The sequence below is a fragment of the Macroventuria anomochaeta genome, assembly GCF_010093625.1.
Source record: "Macroventuria anomochaeta strain CBS 525.71 unplaced genomic scaffold BU25scaffold_33, whole genome shotgun sequence".
Classification (NCBI taxonomy): Eukaryota; Fungi; Ascomycota; class Dothideomycetes; order Pleosporales; family Didymellaceae; genus Macroventuria; species Macroventuria anomochaeta.
Window position 1 is genome coordinate 120,916 of NW_022985394.1, and position 23,949 is coordinate 144,864.

A 23,949-nucleotide genomic window follows, 5' to 3' on the forward strand; every position below is an offset into this window, starting at 1 on the left:
AGTGGTAGAAGAATACTATAGAGAAGGGAGTTGTGGGGGTTTCAATATAGATAGTGCGGGTGTTTTTGCGTTTTGGTGGCATCTTGGCTGGTGATGGGATGTGACGTAGATTGCCACGACTTCTTCGGATTGGAGTTGGGCTTATGTGTGGGTTGTTGTTCGTTTTCAGTGGATTGAGTGTCGAAGACTTTGTGAGATATCTTATGTGCCTGGTAGATGACTCGATTATGCCGAACCGTGGTTCACAAAAAGGGTGGAACCAAACTCCGAAGGGCGATCTGTAACCTCCGATGGAATGGACCATTGCTACGCCAATTACGACTCTTCGACTTCCGTTGGCTTCTCTTTGCCCAGTGTGTAGGCCTTCAGATCGTTCCACAACATGCCAGCGATGATCCAGTGTCCTTCGGGGCGCAAGTGGAACACCCTCTTGTAGGAATCAGGAATCAGCCAATGGATAGTATCCTCGATTATACCTTCCTCTTCCACTGCGGTCTTGTTCTTCTTGACAAACCCCTTGTTCGGATCGAAGCTCCAGTTGGGGTGCTCATGCAGCGTCTTGTTTATCTGCTCAGCAATCCCACTCTCAAACGACCCCTTCGGTACACCATCCCCAGTACTGTTCTGCAGACCGGTCTTATTCTCGCCTCTGTCAACTGTGTCCCACTCATAGAAGAACAGACCCGAGCGATTTGGGTCTGGTTCGTGAACGCCGAGCTCGCAGTACCGGCCTCGCAGCGCTGCGATGCGTGTATCATAGTTAACAAAGCGGACTTTGGGACCTGCAGCTTCTACTGCTCTGCGCAGCACTGCGTTGACAGACAGTACCATGTCGTTGAGTGCCTGACGCATTTCGAGCTTAAGGTATTGCTTGCTACGCTCGACGTTGCGCCACACGGCCCAGGTCACGTTGTCGCATGTGTTGTCTTCGGTGCCGAAGAAGCGCGTATACCCTGTGACATATATTATGCCATGCGTTGAGTTCAGGTATGGCTTTGCAGCTTCAATAAGCTTCGTGACGTTCTGGTAAAGCTGTGTGTCGTTGGCGATCTTATCTCGAGCTTCATCGATCGATTCTTGGCACGCATCTTCGTCAGCCATGTAGAATTGGTATACACAATTACTCAGTATAGGGGTGAGCCCGATGTCGTTGCCGCCTGCGGAGATGGTGATGAGATTGAGGTTGATGTGGAGCGCAGGCACCTGCTTTGCCAGAATCTCGGTGGTATCTGCGCCTGAACAAGCCAGGGACTGGTGAGTTGTATCCGAACCTCGGATGCGGAGTGAGTCGTGTACGATATTGGGGTATGCTGTGTTGTATCGAGAGCACGAGAAGTCCACTCGTTTTCCACTTCCCAAACCTGCGGCGTATGAATCGCCGATGGAAGCCATGTTCTGAATCCATGATAGGTCTGCAGAGTCCAAGAGATTGTCGTTTGCGTTGATGGGAGATTGGTTTGACGCTTTTCTAGTTGTAGCGAGCCATGAGGCCCAGTGCGTGAGGAGCATCTGGGAGGATGCTTTGCTGTCACGTAGAATCCGCAAATTCGAGTGTAATTACGGGTTCGTGGTTACATGTACAAAGCCTTATCGTGTTCGAAGGCCTGGTTTTGGGTAATTCGTTGTGGGGGCTGCTGGTGATTGATTGGTTTAACGTCCTATCTTGAGTCTAAGACTATGGAAGACGACAGCTGCTGGTGATGTTAAGGCAGCAGTCATGGGACATAAGCTCCCCGCAGCGGCTCGCAAGTGAATGCCGCACGAGGTGACGACTAAGAACGCGATTGGACGACAAGGAAAAGCGAGACAGGGGACTTGATCATTCGAAATGCTGTATTGCTGAGCCTTCGAGTATATGTCAATTGGGTTGTGACGCCTGCCATGGGTCATGAGTTGAAGATGCGGCTATACAGCTTCTCATGCCGACCAACCCACAGGTCCATGACTGGCACACTCTGCCCAGCATCCTCTACTTTGCGCTGCCACCCTTCATCCACAAGTCCTCGTATCCTGTCCTGCAGCTCTGCACTCGCCAGCAACGCCTGCGCCTGATACGGGCCCATCACGCTCGCGCGCACGGCAGCGCTCATGACCGTACGTGCATGTGAGAAGAGGAACAAATATGCGGCTTCGTGCAGAGGGACGGCGAGGATGCGCGTGATCAAGCCCCAGAGCGGTGCGTAGTGGGCATTGGCATGCGGCGAGGTACGCAGGGCGGCAGAGAAGGCTGTCAAAGCGTCAATGGCTGCTTGTTTGCCCTCTGGTGCATCTGCGTTGCCTAGAGCGCTCTTGTATTGCGTCTTGAAGCTGCGGTCCCACACAGCGAGCAGCGCTCGACCCTGCGCTATGCTGGCTCGTCGCGCAACTGTGCAGGGTGTGCTTGCATCGAAGTCGTTGTCGAGCGTTTCGATCTCCTCTGGATTGCGGTAGCCTGCGAGTACATATGGGAGCGCGGTGCTCGCGAGGGTGGATAATGACAGCCGGAGGAAGGTGTTGAACAACGGAAGCTGTGACGCAGACGGCGGAGAGAGCTTGTGGTGTGCTAGGTACGACTCGAGGCCGCTGCTGAAGGCAAAAGAGCCCAGTGGGAGCGCCGAGTCGGACAGCAGAAGCAGAGCGTGAAGGGCTGAGGCATGATCAGTCAACTGTAAAGCGGGTGTGCGCAGCGATAACGGACCTGCCCCATTGTCAGTTGTGTGCGGCGGTGCCACACCGTGATGTTGGTTTAATTGTGCTTTGGCATCACGAAGACGCCGTTCGAGGTCAGCGATCTTATCTTGGAGAGATTGCTGGCTCGGAGGTGAAGAAGTCATGGAAGAGAGTGAGTAGCATGCAGCACGAGATGAATTGCGTCTGCGCGGCTCAGCATGCTCCTTATCGATAGAGCATCCCACCATCCCACTCCTTGTTCCCCAAGGTAACGTACACTTCCAAGCTCATGTCTGTCGTAACCCAGTACCAGATCCCAACCTCAAATTTCATCCGAAACGCCAAAGAGCCTTGTCATGTCCCAACCGAACCCTGTCATGCATGCGTAGCATGGGGTATAGATCCAAAGAAAAAGCGCCTAACCAAAAGTCCGACTGTGCTCCACTGAAGTTGCAAGTGTGAAGACAGCTCTTGCAGCATGTGTATATGCTGCCTCAGTGGTCTAGTCGTCCTTCTTGGGGATATCAGCGAACATGGGCTGGCCCTTAGCCGCCTCGAAGCTCTTTGTGCTGGTCTTCTGGAAGAGAGTCTGTGGCTTCGACCTGGAATGCTGTTAGGAATGGGCTCATGTCTGGTAGGCTCGACATGTTTACTTCTTCATGATGTTCTTGTTGCGGAAGTTGCTGAGCTTCTGTGTGGCCGGGGACTGAATCTCGTCTGATGGAGAGACGTACTTCTGTGCTCTGTTGCCTGTTAGCCTTGCGCATCGTGCAAGGAATTGCGCGTACTCACTGCTCGTCTTTTATGCGCGACTCAAGCACCTGCCGGTGGTACTCCATGCTCTTAGGCTCCTTTGCGTCAGAGGGTGCTGTAGGCTTGATTTGCGCGTTGACGTCGCGGCTGCTGAGGACGTTGGCAGACATTGTTGCGTGTGAATGTGTGTGGATGTGTTGTAGATGTTGGCTTATCGAGACGATGTAAGTGGTACTGGCAGTGGAAGTGGTCGTCGTGGTGGGTTCTGAACGCGTTCAAATGCAGCCGTTAAGAATGTTCAAGCTCTTAGTGTTTGGGGAAGCGCGTTGCTACGGCAACGGCGATCGGCAACCTTCCAAGCACGAGCGACGAACCATGACGCGCATGCTTGCAACCTTACTCCCTGCACGTTTCAGCCCTATTCCCTGTTCTCCACCTGTTGAAGGCATTCATCCGTTCCGTTCTTGTCGACTTGCGTGACTCACATGTTCTCCGGAGTCTGGAGTAATCTTGAGCATGCACTCCAAGCACAACACATCAACGTTCCCTGATGATAACACGCAGGCTGATATACCTAAGGACATCGTCATGACAACAGCTCGCCCACATCTGTACCTCTCAATTGGATACTTCATGCAATTTCCGACACATGTGCTTGCTCATTAGCTTTTCTAGTCTGCGGTATGGGCTCTATCAACTAGAATCTACCCTGGCTTCACCTCGAGAGGCTTTAACGAGTCGTGGGCTGTAAGCCCAGCATACGTCTTTTGCCGTGGCTAATCAGTCAGTGATCTCGACGAAATGACTCACAATTGCGGTGGTATGTATGTTTCATTGTGTCAAGCAAGAGCGATTCCCGTCCAACTAAAACAAGCAATGGCGGCAATGTTGAAAGTGCGTGATCTCGATGCACCAAGTTTCAGAAAGGCTCAAAGCCCAAGGATATCTTTTCCGAACGCCATCAATGCACCGCCGGTTGTGGCACCTGTCCATATATACATTATCTAAAATCTGCATATTGTCAGTCATGCGTCTTTCCATTTCTCACGATCCTGAACTTACCTGATCTCATAGTTTCCTGCCCGTGTCATATACCTCACCCACTTCACACTGCTATAGTTGCTCTTCTCGAACACCTTCAAATACCTGACAAGCAAACCCGAACTAGTGAACATGAGCAATGAGAAGCTGAGATTCAGCGGCGGTCTCGACCACGCCTTCTGGTTCGTCATGCTCGTCAGACTCGCTTCCGCACTCAGCACAAACTCGCTCTGCCCTGTAAACCGCGGGATCTTCCAAACAATGTTATTATGCTCCGGTTCGTACTTCGCCTTGCCCTGCGATGTGCGCTCTGTGATGCGCGCAGTGTTCAGCGGTGTGGGTATCCGTACGACGACGTTTGTAGCGAAGAGTTTCGAGCCGTAGTTTGCGCGGATGGCAATGCTGTATTCGACTTTCGTCTTGCCGACTTCGTTTACGATGGCGTGGACTTTGAAGGGTAGGTTCACGTTCTCGGTCGCGCGGTATCGCATGAGCTCGAATTCGCCGTCCGGTGGGATGAAGGATATTATTCTGTCTGCGTCGAACTTGCCGAGCTTCACGCACTGGTGGAACTGGCAGTCTTCCAGTGTGACGCTACCAGCAGCTGCTCGTGTAGCCTTTGCGCCGGCTTTATTGCCTGAGGGTTGTTGGAGGTTGTCTTCGCCGAGTGTGAGGCGGTCGTTGAGCCCGAATTTGCACTCTGGTGTGCCGGAGAGGTAGGCGCGCATTATGATCTGGCCATTTACGTCGGCTCGCAGGACGGTACCAGCTGCAGACATGAGCAAGTTGACGTCCTCGATTACGTCGACGAAAGCTTCATTCTTGCGATATTTGATGTCTGCTCGCCGCCATGACAGGGCGCCCGTCGCCTGCATTGTGATCTTGGACGAGTCCTCCATGGCTCTTTCTGACTTGACTCCTTCTGTTGTGATGTACATCTTCAGTGTGTCTGTCTCAGTATTCTGTGGGTAACCAAAGTCTAGGATCTCATCCAGCAGCTCGTACACCAGCACGAAGTTGTTCTTTACAGCCTCCTCATCAAACTTCCCAAAGTATGCTTTTCCCAACCCAACTAGGCGGTATAAGAACTCGAAGACGAGAGCGGCATTGGCGTTGCTCTTGGTCACAGCGACCAGGTAGATGTTCTCATGCTTTAGATGACTGAACGTGGTCGAACCCAGCGTGAGGATGGGCGAGCGTACTTGTGCGTTGGAGATTACTTGGATGCGGAATACGTCGGCGAGGCGTGGGCGGCAGTCGTTACGGAAGGCGCGAAATATGAGATTCTCGCCCTTCTGGTTGAAGATTAATATACCGGAGAGCATTTCGGCGGCGGGAAACAAGCGGAGCGCGGTGACGAGAGTTTCGCGGCGTGCTTCTGTTGTCTTACGTCTCAAGCTCCCTGCGAGGGGACCGCGGACGAGAGAGCAGGGGCCACGCGCTAGTGCAGGGGTCTCCTGTGGGGGGCGACTTCCACACGTTCAGCCATTAAACAAGTCACCATCGTGCATCTTTTGTGTCATTCTCAGTGTCTTGTGTGGATTATACGACTGGCTTGGAGCAAGTCAGAGGCTGTTGTAGTACGCCAAGTTTTAAAGCGTTCTTAAGCTAACTCCCGTCCACATTTTCCTTACCTTCAAGCAATATCACACTTTCAACATGTTGGAAGTAGTATATTGATATCATGTGGCATCTGCTATCTTCTACACACTTCTGATCTTTTCAAACACAGTTTCCGTTGCCTCCGGACACAACGCATCCTCGATGACGCGCATACGCCTATTGATCATTTGAGTCATTCTGTCGATTTCTGTGTAGACTCGCCATCCACTTCTCGGTCCTTTCCAGTCGCCGTCAGCCTCTCTGCTTCTTGTTTCCTTACTCGGTGGAGGCAGTGTCTTCGTCGGGATCATGACCGTTTGAAGAACCTTCGAATTCCACCAGCCTGCTACCTTCAGCAGTACGTTTACTTTTCACCCTCCGTATCGAGTGCTGGCTTGTGGTTACGATGCCATCACTTATGAAACAACTCTTCTGCTCAACAGCTTCTTTGCCCGATCGCCTACGCTCTCCAGGTGTCTTGAACATTGGAGTGGGTCTGACATCCGGCCCAGGGGGTCGAACTGCCTCTGCTCGCTGAGGCACTCATACAGATGGTCGAGGACGTAGTGGTGATGGTTCTCTTCGATCTCGACGATCGTGGGATGGTTGAGGGCCACCGGGAGGGTGCCATGATGACGGGGTGGGGCCAAGAGGTCCAGGGTAGTTAGGTGGTGTGGCACCATTGAAAGCCGCCGTTGGTACAAACATCGGACGTCCTGACTCAAAGTAATAGTTAACAAGTGCGCGAGGTCGGTACGAGCTACAACGGCCTGAAGGCTGTCTTGGCTGTCGCTCCTTTGTGTTGTCATGGCCGTCATGACCCATCGTTGGCGCTGGCTCTTTGCGAGGCGGAGGGCGTGGCGTATACCTGACAGTTTTGGTCTTGGGCTTTGTTTTCTGTGTGTTGCTTCCCGTGACTCGTTCGCTTGCTTGACTGCATTCAGGCTCTCCTTTTGCCTCCTCTTTTCGACACGTCTCTTTTCCTCAATCTGTTTTGCTTCCTCCTGCTTCATCCGCTTCTCCCTCTCTGGTGCGGCGATGAGCTCGTCATAGGCACCCTATAGATCCCCACGCCAGGAGGTAGTCAGTGAGATACTAGGGACTTCATCGAAGGTCCCTGCTCGAAAGCCCAAGAGGAAGTACCACTTGACAACGGCTATAAAACGCGTTGCACCTAGAAATGAGTTGGGTGGGTGGGCAAGATTGCTCACAGTTCCGTAATACGTGGCATCATACGGTTTGTAGTGGCTGCCGTTTTCAAAGGTTAACGCTTGCAATTTCCAATTTGTACTGCTTGCGGCCGCCGGTGCGGTAGAGATACACGTGCCAGGGTTCGCTCTGATCCTCGCCAACATAGAGCTTGTACAGATGGTAGGTGAAGTGAGTCGGCTCCGTGAGCTCGAATTCGGCCTTGCGGGCCTCCCAGACAGTGTTCAGTGGTGGAGTTGAAGGTGGGGTAGTGGCCATAACTGGAGTTACGCGAAACATCCGCGGGTGTGCTTCTTTCGTGTTCATTATATCTTGGTGGCTACAAGTTTGCTTTTATTTCACACGGACCAACGTTTACGAGTGAAGGCAACTAGGGTCCGCAGACATACAAACCCCTAGAATACACCAAAATTCATCGTTGTAAGACTCCACTGACTGACTCCAGGCTACACTATGATTTCGTACGCTCCTCGTTCGCCCGTTCCGCCCATTCTACCCATCGCTTGATCACCTCATCAACCTTCTTCACGCCGTCCTTTGTCGCTTCCACCTCAAACCACTCCTGGTGCTGCTTCCCGCATGCCTCGCATTTCTTCATCACGCGCTGTTCTGCTAACTCCAGATGGATCATGCGCTCCACGCGCATGACAGTGGGCACTTTACGCACGATGCCGGCATCAGACGCGCGCCGGTTTGCGTTTACACTCTGCGCAGATTGGCGACGAGAATTTGCTGGCGATGCTTGCGGTGAAGGTGTTGGCGTGGATGATGACACGTATGGGTAGAAGCGTACGAGGGACAGAGAGTAACCGCACTGGCGTGTCCATTCGTTCATACGGCGATGCACGTTGTTTGCGCGCCCGATCTTGAGGAGAATGGTGTCCTTCTCATTCTCGGCACCAGCGACTGTGTCGTCGCCAGGCCTCTGGCGTGTTGAGCCTGACCGCGGCCGTGAGCCGTGCTTTACAGAGTATTGTCGCAGTACATCTGAAGTCCGTCGTGCTTGGTCGGGCCGTGATGGCGGGTTGAGGAGGGTTGATGCGGTGGAGGAGGGTGCAGGACCGGAGGCTTCGGCCGTTAGCCAGAAAATGTATATGTAGCCTTCGTCGTCGTGTTGCGAGATCGGCTTGGACAGCTCAGCCAGTAGAGTGGAAGCAAGCTGCGGAGACACGTTTTGAGGGATGTATCTCAGCATCTTTGTCGTGTCCGACTCATTTTGAGAGCTTGTGTTAGCTGGCCTACGGCCAGTCGTTTGCTGAGAGCTGGATGCAGGTCTTGGAGCTGAAGTTGCGCTTGGTCGCCGGCCATGTGTCTGTTGTGTTCGAGGCGGCGTTTGCGGCACCTGTTGCATGGGAGTTTCCGGTGTGTGGTCAGGGCGGTGACTTGTACGCTTCTTGTGCCTCACGACTTCGATCTCATCGTCATCTGCAGCACCACAGCATAGAGATTGCCAGAAGCCCGGCTTCTTCCTTTGTGGCGACGGCTTCGAAGGCCGACTGTCTCTACGTTTCTTCTGCGCCGCCATCACGTCGCTTGGCACTGAGATGAATGGTCCCTCGACGCGATCCCAGGTCGCTGGCCGGTTTATCCGCCTTGGCGGCCGACTTCCAGATGTCCCATTCTCCTGCTTGTTGCTATCCCGCCTCTTTTGGCGCGGTTCCTGTATGGTATCGTCTACCTCCAGCACTCCTAAGCGCTGTACCAGGGTATCTATGCTACTCCGTTCTTTTAGTGGGTAGAGTTGTGTGTCTGGTCCATTGCTCTTGGTCGCTGCCAGCTGCTCAGCCTGATCCTTGTGTTGCCAACAGAAGTACGCTGCAGCGCCGATGTCGTCGCTGTCACTGTCACCTGCGATTGAAACGATTGCAAGAACGCCGTCGTCATCGCTTATTTTTGCATCGATCGGACGTCTACATGGTCGACCGGACTTGGTGATGCCTTTGCACGTCGTCGCCGGATTTCTAGAGTCTGATCGTGGTATTAAAGACTCAGGTGTTCTGCCAGTGAAAGCCATGTTCAAAGAATGAGTGTTTTTCAATATATTTGTGCTGATTGAAGATGTGAGCAGAGATGGAAGAAGAACGTTAGAAGTATGCGCTGTTAGCTGAGGAGGCGCTTCGTTGTTCACCGCTCAGAAGACGAGCTTCTCACAGCCTCGTTTGGCAGTGAAGGATGAAGATTCAGGCACGCGTCGGAAATGAGTGTCATCATGCAGCACAGAAAGTGGGGACATTGTTGGCAAACGTTGCGTCAAGTGGGCAACGTGCAGTCGAAAGATGACAGGGGATTCGAAACTCGCGAGGCAGGCGCGTGGGAGTGCACGTGGCGGTGCTGGGCGCATTTCGGTGTGGGGCAAAATTCGAGACACGAACAACCACCACCACCATCAACAACCCAGAGCACAATTGAGGAGGCCTTCAACCATATTTATCAATTGCGTCTGGCTTTTGCATGCATCGACAAAAGAAAACCAGAAATGACCACACAACCGCAGATGTGGCACGACCTTCAACGTTCCCAGTCCGACGGCCACTTCAGGTATTTCCTCAATGCAAAAAGAAGGCCTGCATCGGCCGGGAATCGAACCCGGGGCTAGCCGAAACTGAGCTGTGAAGCTTGGCAACGGCTAATTTTACCACTAAACCACCGATGCTTGAAATCAAATGACTGATTTGATAGAAATGATTTGAGTATTGTAAAATATAATGTTAAATTTTTATAAAATGCAAAAGTTGTCGAATGTGCGTCGTGACCTCCTTGCTGCATTGGGTCAGACTTGTTGGGAGAAAATGTGGGAAAGTTTTCCTAGCGTGCGAGAGTATATACCCGACCTAAAGAAACTCCCCGCTACTCCTTGCATTAGGCCCTATTGCCTTTCTCAAGCTTCTCCACTAACTGATAACTAATTGCAACAAATATTAAATGACTCGGGTATACAGAGACGAATTGGAAGAGAAGAAAGCCCAGTATGATACCCAGGATGTTACAATAATCTGAACATATACTATACATCCAGCATTCTCCGGCCTCCGGCGAGACTGAAGTTAGATTATGTGCGAATATTATACGCCAAAACAACTTATAAGAATGGTTGATGGACAAACAAGCTGAAAGGGAAAAGGCTCATCGTTCATCAGTCGGTCGCTGGACCTTGACAACACCACCGAAGTCTGAATCAGAATCGGACACATATGTCGGAGGCAGTGACAGACTGTCTTTCAAGGGCGTCAAGTCGAAGGTTCTAGTTGACGCAACTTGGATAGGCAGTGGTGCAGCCTCGCCGACGATTCTCAGGCGTTTGAGCAGTTGCTCAGCGGTGATGCGTTTCTTTGGTTCGATCTCGAGCATCTGCGGAATGACCTTGGCAATGACTTGCAGATGCCCGTCACAGCGTCTGGTAATGGCGCTGATCCGTTGGATCACCGGCTGCCGTAGTTGCACTCTCGGATTGGGCCCAACCTCATCTGTGTAGTAGAACCCATGATCCTCGATGCCGTTGGGTTTGACCGATCGGAATCGCTGCTCACGGAAGTCCTCCAAGGCTTTGTACCCCTCAATGAACCAGACCAAAACCTCAAGGAAGACACAGCCGAGTGACCACAAGTCATACGGACGAGAGGTCTTACCCTGAGTCATAGACTCTGGCGCTCTGTAGATTGGGGTGCCTGACTTGCTGGTGCTTTGCCAGCTTTGCCTGTGCAGACCACTCACGGTCGCAACGAACTCGACGACTTTAGCGCATGAGAAGTCTGAGAGCCTGAACCAATAGATATCCTTCCCATCTTGGATATACTTGAACAAAAGCAGGTTGTCCGTCTTGATGTCATGAATGTAGCCGGACTTCTGGGACTCCTGCTGGGGAATACCTAATCGGTTCGCATCTTCATCGGGTGGCGACTGATTGTGGATGACAGACAGAGCCCCAACGATCCCCGAGAGTTGTTGCGCGAGGTCTTGAGCACGCAGCGATCGCACGCCGGAGGCATTCTGATGCTTTGCCATAAATTCCTCGAGGTTGCAGTCGGCCTTCTCGTAGATCATATGGTACTTCGAACTGAAAATGAAGCTGGTAAGACATTTCAGAAGGTGCACGTGAGATAAGCTTGCCATAGCGCGATGATAGGGTAGTTCGCGGGTTCCTTCGTAATCTGTTACCTTCATCGCAAACTCATCCTTGCGATTGCCCTATAAGTGGTGTCAGCGCGAAATCTTGCAGTAGATTGGGCAAATCTTACACTTGGGAACGATCTATGTTCCGGGTGGATTTCGATGGTAAAAACTGTACCGAAGGCGCCTTTGCCAAGTGACTTGCTCTCATCGAAAGCAATAGGCTTCGTGAGGTTGTCAAGAATTTGTATGGTATCCAAGTCAAAGTATGCAGTGTTAAACAGAGACTGATTTGGTACAAAGCTGCTGACAAATCGCTTTCGAAGTCGGGGACCGGGACAATCGTCTTCGCTCAATGGCATGTCTGCATCTGTGAAACCTTTGTTGAGCAAGAGAAGGACGCAGGACATCGGTAAGTCAGCCCGTACACAGGTCGCAAACAATCTTGGGCCATCCCTGCCCACATGTTCCACAAATTCGTCCAGATCCTTTTCCTCAAGAAATAGACTTTCATCCTCGGAAGCTACGAGCTTGATTGTGTCCTTCTTGGTAACATTATCGAGCGCTGATTTTGGCAGGAACTTCTGCCTCTCGCCTCGAAAAACTGTTTCCGACAAGTTATGTTGTATGTACGTAAACACCTGGTAGGTATCCGCAAATATGGGTGACGGTTGCTTGGACATAGTAAGGGGACAATGCGGCGTCGCACAAGTTCTAAATACGATGAAGGAGAAATTCGCAGTTGATCCACTTCGACAACATCATGGAGATTAGCGCAAGCTTATGAGCTTGCAAGGCTGCGCAAAGAGGCAACTAGGCAAACGTCCGTATGGAGTGATGGCGGAGGGTCGCATTTGACGGTGTCAGCCATCGCCCCGAAGAGTTGGTTAGAACGAGCCGTCGTTCGCTACAGAAACCTCTGTGGTGGTACTTAACAACGGCAATCATGGCCGCATTGGTTGCTTCACCTTGAAGGATAGATTGGCTAAGCGGACCGGTCAGAGTAGTCAATGCGGGCTGTGTTAATGACGATGTACGTGCAGAGCTGACTTGATGGGGTGCACGTGCTTGTCGTGAAGTTGGCCAGTCCCAAGTGCAGTTCGCTTCTGCCGACAGCTGCAGGATGGCAGACGCGATCCATTACCTTAGCCAGGTCGCAGCACCGTTAAAGTGACATGCTGCCCAAGGCTCTGCTACAATGCAACCACTCATATCAGTTCGGGGTACGGTGCTCTTCAATGGTAGCACAGATTGTTGAGCTCCACTCAGCCTTGTGAACGACATTCCAGCCCATGAGCCCAATGACTGTTGTATGCAGGCTGACAGATCCCTTGTGAGCATAGGTGTTTCTGGCAATTGGTCAATATTTAAGCTATGCACCGTGAATTGCGCCCCACTGGTTTCGCACTAATGCAAGCCTTCGACGCAGGTAGGTCCTCATGGAAGCCTAGCAAACGCCCTGTCTGCTTTCATGTTGGCTGAGTGGAGATTCTCGATGTACTCCTCGCTGTTAGAGTTGCTCCTGCGATTGTGGTGCTCCAAAAACGTGCTCAGACTGACCCATAAAAACCACACGAAAATGGTAAAGAGTGTCAAGGGCACTGATATCGCGAAAAAGAGCCAAGTATTTTGGGCGTACTGAAGTGTGAAAGCCCCTGTGTCTGATTCGATCTGGTTCACGAATTGTGTCGAAAAGAAGTTGGAGACAATGGTGCAAGGCAAGTAGACCATGGTTATGATAGTAAGGATGCGCATGCTGGAGGAGTCTCGACTGCTCTTTTCGGTGAATTGTCTCATGCTTCTGTTCTCCTGCTGACCTTGTTTTTCGAGGCTTTCGAGCGCGCCTATCTGCTGGTTGATATTGTGAGCGCTCTGTCTTTCGAGCAGTGAGGATACCTGATAGATTTGTCAGCTTTCTTTCCTGCCTATCAGTAGGACTACACATACAAGCTTCCTGGTGTTTTGAATCTTGGACTGTAAGTTGTCCGCCTTTTTGCGGTTGTACGATATCTCTTGCGCTTTCTCCTCGAATGCAACCACTATGGCATTGCATTTGGACACACAAGCCTTTTGAACTTCGTTGATGGTTTGGGATTCCTGACGGTGAAGCCGAAAGTCTTCATACATACGCATGAAGGACGTCAGGGTATCCAATGTAGAATCCAGACATAGGACAAGATCGGCTACGTCATCTTCAATCTCCTTCAACTGCTGATGATCTTCGACTGTAATCGTAACGAGGTTCTTGCTCTGATTGCCGCTCAAAATGAATCCAGAACTTCTGCCAGACTGGATCATATCAGCTTTCATAAGAGGACCAGTGTCCAAAAGAATACCTGTTCTTTCACCAGTCGAGTCAAATGAGCCAAGTATGGTCTCCAGTTGGTGATACATGTGTCGAGGAAGATCATGTGTATCTCAAAGGGGTTGGCTCCGGCCAAATCACAGACACTTCGTGTGTATCCATCGAGGCATGGCTCTGTACATTGCGACACCCCAGCCAAGATCCACATCGAACATGGACTGTTCTGAGCAGGCTTGTAACGATGATAGACTGCGAACTGGCCTGTTCTACGTTAGCGCATGAACTGGGAGGATGGCGCTGATCGTCTTACCAAATCCACGATACATGCTGTCGTTTATTGAGCGCAAAGGCCTGAACTTCAGAGGTGGTGGTCCCACTTCAGAATCACTGGTCTTAGCACAAAGTCCAGTAACGTAGTCGGTGAACCGCAGGAAGACATGACAAGAATCAAGGAGCCGCTCAAATGGATCCTTTGTGATCTAAAGACGGCTATATGAGTGTCGCTGTCGAAGGTAGAAGACCCGGAACTCGTTCCTTGTCTCATGAGTGAATCGTTCGATATCACTCGGCGCAAGCTGAAGAACAGCGAGCTCTGGACGGCCTGGATAGAGGGGAGGACCTGAAGATCCTTGACGTTGGTCTATGGCGGGAAGTGGGGTTGTGCTGGATGCTCGGCTTAACACAGAGCGGCTTTCATCACTGTTTGATTCTACGTCCTTCGCAGAATCCGGCGAAAGCTTTGTATCTTTGTATGCGAATGGATAACAACCATCGTGCACGGTATCTGCCTGTCTAGGTCGATGGTCTGAGTGGTATTCCAGCCTGTCTACGGATTCTGTACTGTCAGGGTATTCTTCCTTGCTGATAACCACTCGGTTTTCAGAGTTTGTGTCGCGAGTTGTCTTCTCAATCTGGAGGAACTTGCTGCATGATTGCACTCGAACTTCAACAGGTGTCTCCGTAGAATTTCCCACGAAGACTAGTCCTGCAGAACTCTCGTAATAATCGTTTGCATCAGGACTTTTATCGTAGAACAAAGTGCGTTCGAAGTACTCAGATGTTTCCATGGCGTTGACGCAAAGTGTTTGAGGGTTTGATCTCAGACGAGGTGACGATGATCATCCCGGGTCGGTAAACTGCATGTAGACGACTCTGCCGGGAAGTGCGTTAACATAAGCCGTCACATGGGAGCGATCTTGAGACAAGACGACGAATTTTGCTGCTGCATGATGCTGATGTGTGTTGGGCGCATCACAGGCGGGAAGGCTGAGAAGCGTCCTCGCATGCAAGTGCACCAACGCTAGCTAGATGAGGCACTAGCGTGGTTCATCACATCAACCAGCAGCTGCATCTTTTTCTTTTCCTCTTCACCACCATTCGACTGACCGCTACAAGAACGAAAAATCCTGCTCTGAAAGCTACAGCATTGGCTCTGGACTACTTTGGACAAGTCATCGCCACCATGTTCAGTAGCTCGAAAGCAGCCTGGGGTAATGCCCTGCGCCCCGCAGACTGCAGGCTAACGATATATTCATGCATCGCCAACACATCAGGCATCGGACGACACACTTTGCACACCAGATCCTCTAGAAATACGCCTTGTCAACTTACTTGCAGAGGTGGACACCATGTGCAACGTTGAGAATATGCTCGACTGAAACATTTAACGATCGTCATTCTTCGGATCATGCTGGCTCGCCTCTACATAGATCAGAAATCTATACATCGAAGGCAGAAATCATTTGTCCCGTTTCCAGTGACTCACCCTCGCATGCTATCATGTAGCATACTAGTGCAAGGCCTTCCTGTAGTGGGCAGGTCTCGAGTATGAGTAAGGCAGATTGCGTCGACACTGCCTTTTAGTAACGACTACTGCAAGAGCTCAGCCCAGTCGACGTGGCAGTGTAATTAGCAAGTAAGATCTGGGTAGACTTTTTGGTAGGCTGTCCTGACACTGCCTCTGGGGCTCCACCCCTCTCATGACTACCCCCAGTGCTCCGACCCACCACCTACCGGAATACTTAGTCGCAGCTACTACAGTTTCTTTCGATACGTCACGCAAAATGCGTTTCCAAAAGAAGACACCTCGTAACATTCCAGATACTGTCAGTATGGCTGCCGCGGTCATGAAGGTCACTCAAAACCCAATTCCTGAGCGGCCCGCGCCAGCCCCCAGAAGTCCCTCACCACAGATCATCGAGGACCGATACATCGATGACGATAAACTTCTAGAGCTTTGCAGCAAGAGATTTCCACTGGGCAGCTATCGACTGAGCGTATGCTCTCCCATCCACCTGTAATATCAAAAGTCAGATGTTAACACTTAGCAGTGGAAATTCAATAAATGGTACCTCGATGCGCCTGATTGGCTTGACGAGGCAAGTCGATCGACAGCTATCCACCAAGGTGCCAGTCTATACTAACATGTCATAGAGAACTCTCGAACTTTGCGAAATCGATCTTCGAGTTCAACACTAAAGCGCTGTATTGAAGCCAATTACTTCCGCATCGTGCACAGAACACACAACAAGCCAGGCGTCGTGGAGGGCGATCACTTGATGGAGTGAGCATACGCCCTACGTCTACATAAGAAGAGCTCCACAAGTTCAACATGGTCTTCACCATCTGCGTATATTGCATCGAAATCGAAGCTACACAAACAAGTGGGCAATGGAGATGGGCGTTTGAATTAGCGAAGGAGGTTTGATTCCATACTCACATTGCATCTTTCAGTACCATTACTTCACACCATCCATCACCTCACCTTTGTGCACTATTTCACCATCTCCACTGTCTGTAAGCAAGTGTTGTAAAATGGGCAGCACCACAGCCATTATATATTCGCCTTCCGAACGAGCCTACCGCAAAACAGTGATGAATTGATAAGTCATGGAGACCCATGTACAGTGCTTCCACAAAGAAACTGTCGCAGTATAGTGAGTTCAGTACAGTGAGGTGGAGTATAAACGGACCGATATGGTACTCCTTCAAATGCCTACGGTAACACAACAGTTTCACGGTCAAACCTCCCTGTCCTCATGGTTATTTAAACACACAGCTTAGTTCAATTCAACTTCAGTGAACCTCAATTTCCATTACCTGATACCTATTGTATTCAGAACCGTCATAGAAACCCACCCAACGCCATGCAGAGCGCCGAATCAGAACAGGTATGGATGTGGCACAAACTAGGAGGGAAAACACAGATTGTGTACACAACAAGAACAGATTTAGATGCCGTGCATCCACACATGAACTCCACTAATCATCAGTGGGCCGCTGGACCTTACACCATGTCGCCGAAAGTGGAGCCGTCCGAGTCGGAATCAGAAACATCCATCAGGCCCAAAGAGAAGTTTGTTCTGAATAGAGTGCAGCGCTCGAATCGATGGAATTCACTAGGCTGTCTCACCATTGTCGATGTGTTTCAGCATGGTGACGAGTTTCCCAGCAGTCAGCCGTTGCTATGGATCGGTCCGGAGCAACTGTGGTATGACGTTGGCGATATCCTTTAGCGGCTCTTCACAACAGCTTGATAAATTGTTCATCTTGTTTACGACAATCTCTCGTAGCCTAGTCTTTTCGGGATATTTGGGTGCATCGCTAACATCCTCGTAGAAGCCCTCGTCTTCAGAGAAACAGGTGGCCTCCATGTAGCCGCACGGGAGCTTATCTGCTAATTGGTTGCTACGTCGCACGACTACATGTTGACAGCTACACGACGTCAATGTAGACATTTCATTATGTATAGCTCCCCTCCGTAGCATGTAGAATAATTAGTTCAATCCTTCAGTCCTGCCCACATGCGTACTATCCCCGCTTCCCTACAGTATTTGTCACGGTTTGGAGTACCTCACCTGTTGTACCTCACCTTCCATAAGGGTGACTTCCTTGTTACACTAGCGCTGTTTACTGTCGTTCACCTATACATACTGTTCGTAGCTTCACCCAATACAACCTCAGTTCAATCCTTCAATATTTCCGCACATGTGTACTTTCCACGCTCCCTGACAGTTTTTCTAGCAGAAGTCAGCTTGTAGAACAACAATAACACCTCCAAGCAAACCTACATCTTTTTCTCATTGTCTCTCGGGAATTTGCGATTCCGTAATGCGATCTTGATCTGGTACCGAAGCTGGCAGTCCCTTGCTACAAGGCTGATGGTAACATCGCCATAGTGAACACGCTCGTTGGAACCGCGATGGGACAAAGAATCTGTCACTTCCCCTGTTCGTAGACCCAGACAGAGACAACATGAAGCCAGAACGAGAACTGTACCATCATACGTGGATGCGCGAACACACGTTTACAGCAGTTCCACAGAGAGAACTGTATCTCGTCCGCATCAAGGGCATAGGCCACAGACTTGGGCCTCATAGCAGTTGAGGCGCCTGCTGTCTTTGCGAGGCCTTTGATGTACTGTAAGAGGGATTAGTCACCGCCAGCTCTAGTGCTCATTTGTCTTTGAATAACACCTTTTTAATAACTGCTATCTCTTGACTGTCTGACTAGACGCATGGTGCGTTGAATCTGTTGGAACTCCTTCAGAAGTTTTGTAACAGTGATTCGGTGACTGATCCTGTCTCTCCCAGTCTTCACTCCACGCCATGTATGCTTGAACCCACGGAATCTGTCACGGTTCAGGGCGCTCTTGCCTGTCGAACCTCACCTCCATGAGAGTGACTGCCACGTCACACTAGCGTTGTTTACAGCTACTCACCTATATGTACTGTCCGTAGCTTCACCCAATACAACCTCAGTTCAATCCTTCAATTCTTCCCACAGCGTACTGATCACTCACGATCCCCAACAGAATCGTATCTCAGACTGGAAGGCGCAGCGACTTCAGCCTCTCTATAAGGAAGAGGAAGATTGAAAGCAAACCTGAATGCATTAGCTGAGCTATACGCAGACTGTGTAATCTGGGTCTTGCCTTTTCCAAAGTCTAAGCAGCCGCTTCACACCTTCCCTTTCGTACGCCTCAGCGCTTCTTCAATCGACACAGGTATGGTTTTGCCGCAGGCTAAGGCTGTAATGTCATCGAACTGATACATATTGGCGTCGCGTTGTTCTCGAACTTCGAATCGTAAAGGGATATATAATGAACTCAGAATAGGCTGGCTTCAGAACAGCATACATTTAGGATGGGTTCATCCATCGAGCCACTGTCTCCTGCCACTGTCTCCCATCGCCTTACAGGCGCCGGCATATGGATCACGCGTCGTTCCGTTGATCGCTCTTAGTTTTCCAAAAATGAATTCTCGTAGTCCATCTTTGTTGCGCCAAGCCATCGTCCGGGGAGCGCCACCGAAGCCGAATTGTGAATCGAAAACCAGAAAGAAAGATACATCAAACCCCGGCAAAACAGCGCAAGCAAAACTCTCTATATATGGCAGGGCAATGATAGTTCCACTAAACCACCGATGCAGTTTTTTGATAAAAGTCAGCAATGATTTGCCACTTATATCCTGATTCACGCTGTGTGACGCTTGTTGGGTGTAAGAGTTATCGATTCATCTCAGCTATGGAAGTTGCTTAAATAAACAGACGCTAGTAAGTGTGGTAGTCGGTATCCGCCAGAACCTCCTTCCAACAACGCTCGCATCCTTTAGCTTCGTCTAACCCATGCGCTTGTCAGCCACGCCTGGTGTTTGCTGGCGGTCCGTTGCAGTGTTTGCCAGCGGTCCGTTGCAGTGTCTACCAGCGGCCTGTTGCAGTGTTTGCCAACGGCCCGCTGCACTGATAGTCCAGCTCATTCGGTTAGTTTGGGTTGCTTCCCTAACTCTTCACTGCTATCTCCTTCTACTATATAGTCTCGATCGGTTCCAGCCAATAGCTCTCAAGATCAATCAACACAATTATCTCAATCCTTCCACACCTGGTCTATTATCTGCGGCGTTACATCAATAAGGCAGCCAACTGATCTTAGCCCCTTCCCTGGCAATCTGAACATCCTTAGGCTCAAGAGAGATGTGGATTCTACATTATATTCAGGCTGTGGCTCCTCCTGCCCCGCCTTGGGATCGAGGTCAACTTTTCGGTGACCATGGAGCATACTCACAACAACTTCTCGCAATCACACAACCAGGAGTGCCATCAGCTGGACAATATGCCATCGACACATATTGGTTCGAACTCGCTTAGGCCTGATGCGCCGTATGCGTTGCGGGATGCCGAATACGATTCGACTTTGTACTTTGGGAACGACATAACAGATCGTCGCGTCGATGACAGTGTACCGAGTCTTACAGAATCAACAACAATGGCGCGCTACCCTTCCGGCTCATCGATACAAAAGTTCTACACAAGCGAAGTTGTCTCAAATCCGCTGAGCAAGCCTCCTCAATTCAGTACTAGAGATAGGCAATGGGAATTCGGCGCTTCTATCTTCAATTTGGGATGTTTTGCAGCTGTTGTGGGTGTACTCGCAACAAACGACACTAGATCACTCGCAAGTTGGGGATTTGTCTTCGGGATCACGTTCAACACCCTGATTGCTGTTCTTTCCACTTTGTCGAGAACAGCTCTTATGGTTCCCGTTGCTTCCTGCATAAGTCAGCTCAAGTAGATACACCTTGTCGACACCTCAAGGCCCCTGCGCAAAGTCCAGGTGTTTGAAGATGCTAGTCAGGGTCCGTAGGGATCTTTGGAGCTCATCTGGAGACTCCACATTAAGACCAAGTTGGTAACCTGGGGTTCTGTCATCACGATTTTGACGCTAGTTATGGAACCATTTGCGCAACAGGTGCTTTCGTATCCTCCAAGATCCGTGATCTCTGGCGAAGCAACATTCTACACCAGTCATATACATGACTCCGCATACGGCCAACCCTTAGGTTATAGAGGGGCGACAGAACTGATTAGTGAGTACACAAGACCGGGCGTTCGAGTTTTCGATCTGAGACCACCTTAGCTTCGACGATGGTTCCGAGTATGCAGGGTGCAGTACTGAATGGTCTTTATACTCTGTGTTCTCCAATTCAGTTTACCTGCACTACAGGAAATTGTCAGTGGGACTAGTTTTCCACTCTGGTGGTCACGAGCAGTTGTCAGAACGTCACGTCCAACACTAAAATATCATGTGGACAAAGTGGCAGTCAATACCTTTGCAATCATGCTACGCCTTCTGGTTCCTTCATCCGTGTAAGTAGCCATCAAAGTTCAGGGGGTGGGTCCTATACAAATTTCAACTCTAACGCCCTCAAGCCGCTCTCCAAAGACTGCGATGCCATGGAACGTCTGGAGGCGCCCATCAATAGCACTATTGCTAGGATCGCACTTGCAGATAGGCAGGGTTGGCGCAATTTGTCAACTCCGGGCATCCTGGAGTGCAACTTGCGCTTGTGTGCTCAAGTCACCCGCAGCCTGACCGTTACAAACGGTACCTTCAATTCCAGTATTTTTGAGGATACACTCAACGAAAGGGAGTCACTGTCTAGACATCTTCCAGGATAGTACCATTGTTGACGGTGATGGTTGGCTGAGGTAACAACGAACTGAGAGCAGCTTCTTGGAGGATATCGAGAAACGGTTGAAGCATATGCGCGGACAATTAGTGTCAAATGAATGGAATGTGTGGGGTTTTCATAAAACAGGATAATGGAAATCCTTCGCGTTACTGAACAATCTATATCCACATACTACTATCTCTCGCAACATAGTACCTTCCAGAAACCCTCAACAGGTGTCACAAGGAGGTTTGTTATGGCAAACGGCAACACGATCGCTGTCATTAGAATTTCAACAGTAACGATTCTAGTCAGATTCTGGACAGTCCTCAACATGGATCCAACGCAAATTGCCATTCCCCGACTAACAAGCATACTAATATGGTAGGTGAGTTTGAAGCTCTCTGAATTGCTCCGTGTCTAGTTTCACTTACGACGGCGGCCTCGTGACAGCTTTTATAAGGGTTAACGGAGAATAATTATTGGGGGGGGGGGGGCGTTTCGTCGGAACAGAAACGACGCTGAGCTGCTGTCGATAGCATAAGCCCCAGGAAAGTTATTGCGCGTAAAGAGTGCATCATAAGCTTAGGGATTTTCTTGCTGACTGCCTGTGTAGTGATGAGAGGAGTAGTTCGACTTGGGGACTGCAGGCAGAGTGTGGACGCTCTATATATACTTTGAATTCTACGTCAATGAAAATGGTATGTCAGTCTGCTTAACGAACATGATACAAATCTCTTGTAGACCATATGGCACCAACCGGTATATGGATGCAGCTGCTGTGTTGATGCTATAATATTGCATGGAGCCAACTTAAAAGTGTGGACTGACCTGCGGTCGTTGCAAGTAGTCGTCCATTTGACGTACGATACCGACACTCCGGAGTGTATAAAACTTTCTGCGAGCTCAGAGTAAGGGCGAAGTCGAGGGTGCATGGTTTTAGAGGTGATGGTAGAAAGAAATGTTGCAGATCATTCCACTTGGTCATCCGTAATTGTCACGGTTTGGGGTGCTCCTGCCTGTCGTACCTCACCTCCATGAGAGTGACTGCCACGTCACACCAGCGTTGTTTACAGCTACTCACCTATATATACTGTTCGTAGCTTCACTCAATACAACCTCAGTACAATCTTCAAATTCTTCCCTTTGCGTACAGTTCTTCACTGAACTCTGACAGTAATTGATGATCGGCAAGTTGGTATCTCTTCAAGGTATTCGACATTTACCTTGACGATTGCTTGGGGGAACCCTCTCACTTTGGATGAAGATCTTTCGTAAAGGGTTCTTGTGGACAGCATAATTGTCGGGTCGGCGGTTCTCGTTGAGGCAGCCAAGCCTACGGTCTCTCTCTCTCTTCGCGTTGATAGCTGTCCCGTGGACGGCAGAAACTTGCATCATCAGAAGATCGAACTCGTCGGTAACAGCTGACGAGGCGGTACAAATTTGAGTTCTGATGGCAAGCCTTCAACCCGATCGGCGTCTGCAATGAGACCTTACGGCTACACGCCCATAACAGCAACAGGATGCGAAAGGTATTTTCATGCCTTTCTCAAACGGGTGCTTTGTGAGGCCATTGACATGGTCATCCAATAGTCACTAACTCCGGCAAGCTCCTAATCTGTTTCCACTACTTCCTCATTGTGTCCGCATGGCAATCGAGAAAATTGCTTCGAGTCGGCGACGATGAGTTGCAACTGAACCATTCTAGTGGCTCATAGCACCTTGGGGTGCTTCATTGATCCCCTCCGTCAGATTCGCATAGTCGCGCGTAAAGTTTATTTTGTGACTGCTCGGTAATATGTGCATGCAGCTGCGCTAGGCTGAAAGTGAGCTTGACCACTTGGCAGGAGGCCGTATGTACTGGATCGCGAACCGACCCGCGTGCTTACCCATATAGCTCTTAGACGCGTTATGCGACGATAGACCTGTAAAGGTATCATGTACTTGGTATCGCTTGTATACGAGCTTGGCTCATTGTAAAGGTTGCTGGCCACCCGCACTGTCAGACAGTTCGCAAAATTTCAAGTGTGACGCCGTCCATTTCACAGGCAGGGAAGAAACCATACCTAATTGCGTCGATATTTGGACAGAGTCTTTTGGACAATGGGGGCGCAGGCGCAGAGATAGAGGCGGCCTTCCACGGTGTGTTACTTGAAAGCTCGGGCAGGACAGCTACCAATCTTCGCTTATAATGTGATTTTCAATGAGTCCCAACGAGTCCAGACGGGCCTATGGCATAGTTAGATGAAGTAATCGCTGACTTTGGAACTGTTCTTACACCTGCTTGCTTAGAGTACACCCCGAGCTCCTCTTTTGCACTAAATGAGAATAAAGAACGTATTGGCTTGTACTGATACGAAAGAAGCCATCAAGCCTAAGTTACTGAACACACATTATCTGCGGTGGGGTTGGATCCAAATCCTCAAATCCACAACGTGATTGAAAGACATCGTAGATGTTGTACGTGCTGCGTAGAATCGAATGACGCTCGAAGCAGATGTGCGGTCAAATGGTGCCCAACGCTGGGGATGTGCTGGGTTTCGTTGAACTCTATATGACATTGTTATCCCGGTAGGAATTTCTAATACTGCTTGCAATCGCTGAAGTTGAAAAGAAGTTGTCAGTGTTGTGACATGATGTTGAAGGAAGGTCGCAGATACCGAATCTACATCGGGCCCCGCGGATGGGATTTCGGAATCATGCAGTGGCTTTCCGACTTCGGCCCAGAGAAAAGACAATCGAACGTCCGTCTGATGATGGACAATGTAAGCTTGTTTGACATCGGACACCCGACACTCATGCCTAAAGCCGTTGGGGAAGCATCTTTACATGCTG

The 23,949-nt window shown here is 50.2% G+C and overlaps 9 protein-coding genes and 1 non-coding gene across 10 annotated transcripts; 2 read left to right on the plus strand and 8 right to left on the minus strand.

The window, feature by feature from the left end:
* Positions 1 to 315: 315 nt before the first annotated feature.
* Positions 316 to 1,392, minus strand: BU25DRAFT_461484 (SGNH hydrolase; the record flags this gene model as incomplete). Its single annotated transcript, XM_033710448.1, has 1 exon — positions 316 to 1,392. One exon carries the CDS (start codon positions 1,390 to 1,392, stop codon positions 316 to 318), a length of 1,077 nt encoding a protein of 358 aa, XP_033558176.1.
* Positions 1,393 to 1,886: 494 nt separating this feature from the next.
* Positions 1,887 to 2,813, minus strand: BU25DRAFT_461485 (uncharacterized protein; the record flags this gene model as incomplete). Its single annotated transcript, XM_033710449.1, has 2 exons — positions 1,887 to 2,626; positions 2,678 to 2,813. 2 exons carry the CDS (start codon positions 2,811 to 2,813, stop codon positions 1,887 to 1,889), a joined length of 876 nt encoding a protein of 291 aa, XP_033558177.1.
* Positions 2,770 to 3,667, minus strand: BU25DRAFT_413875 (uncharacterized protein). The gene is made up of 3 exons (XM_033707149.1): positions 3,442 to 3,667; positions 3,303 to 3,392; positions 2,770 to 3,251 (listed from the first exon to the last, which is right to left on the minus strand). The coding sequence occupies exons 1-3, from the start codon at positions 3,570 to 3,572 to the stop codon at positions 3,152 to 3,154; spliced, it is 321 nt and encodes a 106-aa protein (XP_033558178.1). The 5' UTR covers positions 3,573 to 3,667; the 3' UTR covers positions 2,770 to 3,151.
* Positions 3,668 to 4,285: 618 nt separating this feature from the next.
* BU25DRAFT_442227 (clathrin adaptor, mu subunit) lies at positions 4,286 to 5,806 on the minus strand. The gene is made up of 2 exons (XM_033709283.1): positions 4,465 to 5,806; positions 4,286 to 4,413 (listed from the first exon to the last, which is right to left on the minus strand). The coding sequence occupies exons 1-2, from the start codon at positions 5,766 to 5,768 to the stop codon at positions 4,407 to 4,409; spliced, it is 1,311 nt and encodes a 436-aa protein (XP_033558179.1). The 5' UTR covers positions 5,769 to 5,806; the 3' UTR covers positions 4,286 to 4,406.
* Positions 5,807 to 7,545: 1,739 nt separating this feature from the next.
* Positions 7,546 to 9,506, minus strand: BU25DRAFT_413878 (DUF1766-domain-containing protein). The gene has a single exon (XM_033707150.1). It carries the CDS (start codon positions 9,266 to 9,268, stop codon positions 7,706 to 7,708), a length of 1,563 nt encoding a protein of 520 aa, XP_033558180.1. The 5' UTR covers positions 9,269 to 9,506; the 3' UTR covers positions 7,546 to 7,705.
* Positions 9,507 to 9,653: 147 nt separating this feature from the next.
* On the plus strand, positions 9,654 to 9,918 carry BU25DRAFT_165266 (uncharacterized protein). Its single transcript, XM_033700768.1, has one exon. It carries the CDS (start codon positions 9,706 to 9,708, stop codon positions 9,865 to 9,867), a length of 162 nt encoding a protein of 53 aa, XP_033558181.1. The 5' UTR covers positions 9,654 to 9,705; the 3' UTR covers positions 9,868 to 9,918.
* On the minus strand, positions 9,820 to 9,907 carry BU25DRAFT_t114. The gene has a single exon. It is a non-coding gene; the product is annotated as a tRNA-Gly (tRNA).
* Positions 9,919 to 10,377: 459 nt separating the features above from the next.
* On the minus strand, positions 10,378 to 12,228 carry BU25DRAFT_493894 (kinase-like protein; the record flags this gene model as incomplete). The annotated part of the gene is made up of 2 exons (XM_033711740.1): positions 11,490 to 12,228; positions 10,378 to 11,439 (listed from the first exon to the last, which is right to left on the minus strand). Exons 1-2 carry the CDS (start codon positions 12,042 to 12,044, stop codon positions 10,378 to 10,380), a joined length of 1,617 nt encoding a protein of 538 aa, XP_033558182.1. The 5' UTR covers positions 12,045 to 12,228.
* Positions 12,229 to 12,626: 398 nt separating this feature from the next.
* Positions 12,627 to 14,891, minus strand: BU25DRAFT_442229 (uncharacterized protein; the record flags this gene model as incomplete). Its single annotated transcript, XM_033709284.1, has 6 exons — positions 14,380 to 14,891; positions 13,977 to 14,145; positions 13,698 to 13,927; positions 13,309 to 13,650; positions 12,922 to 13,257; positions 12,627 to 12,710 (listed from the first exon to the last, which is right to left on the minus strand). The coding sequence occupies exons 1-6, from the start codon at positions 14,731 to 14,733 to the stop codon at positions 12,627 to 12,629; spliced, it is 1,515 nt and encodes a 504-aa protein (XP_033558183.1). The 5' UTR covers positions 14,734 to 14,891.
* Positions 14,892 to 15,729: 838 nt separating this feature from the next.
* On the plus strand, positions 15,730 to 16,089 carry BU25DRAFT_461491 (uncharacterized protein; the record flags this gene model as incomplete). Its single annotated transcript, XM_033710450.1, has 2 exons — positions 15,730 to 15,942; positions 15,997 to 16,089. The coding sequence occupies 2 exons, from the start codon at positions 15,730 to 15,732 to the stop codon at positions 16,087 to 16,089; spliced, it is 306 nt and encodes a 101-aa protein (XP_033558184.1).
* Positions 16,090 to 23,949: the final 7,860 nt, after the last annotated feature.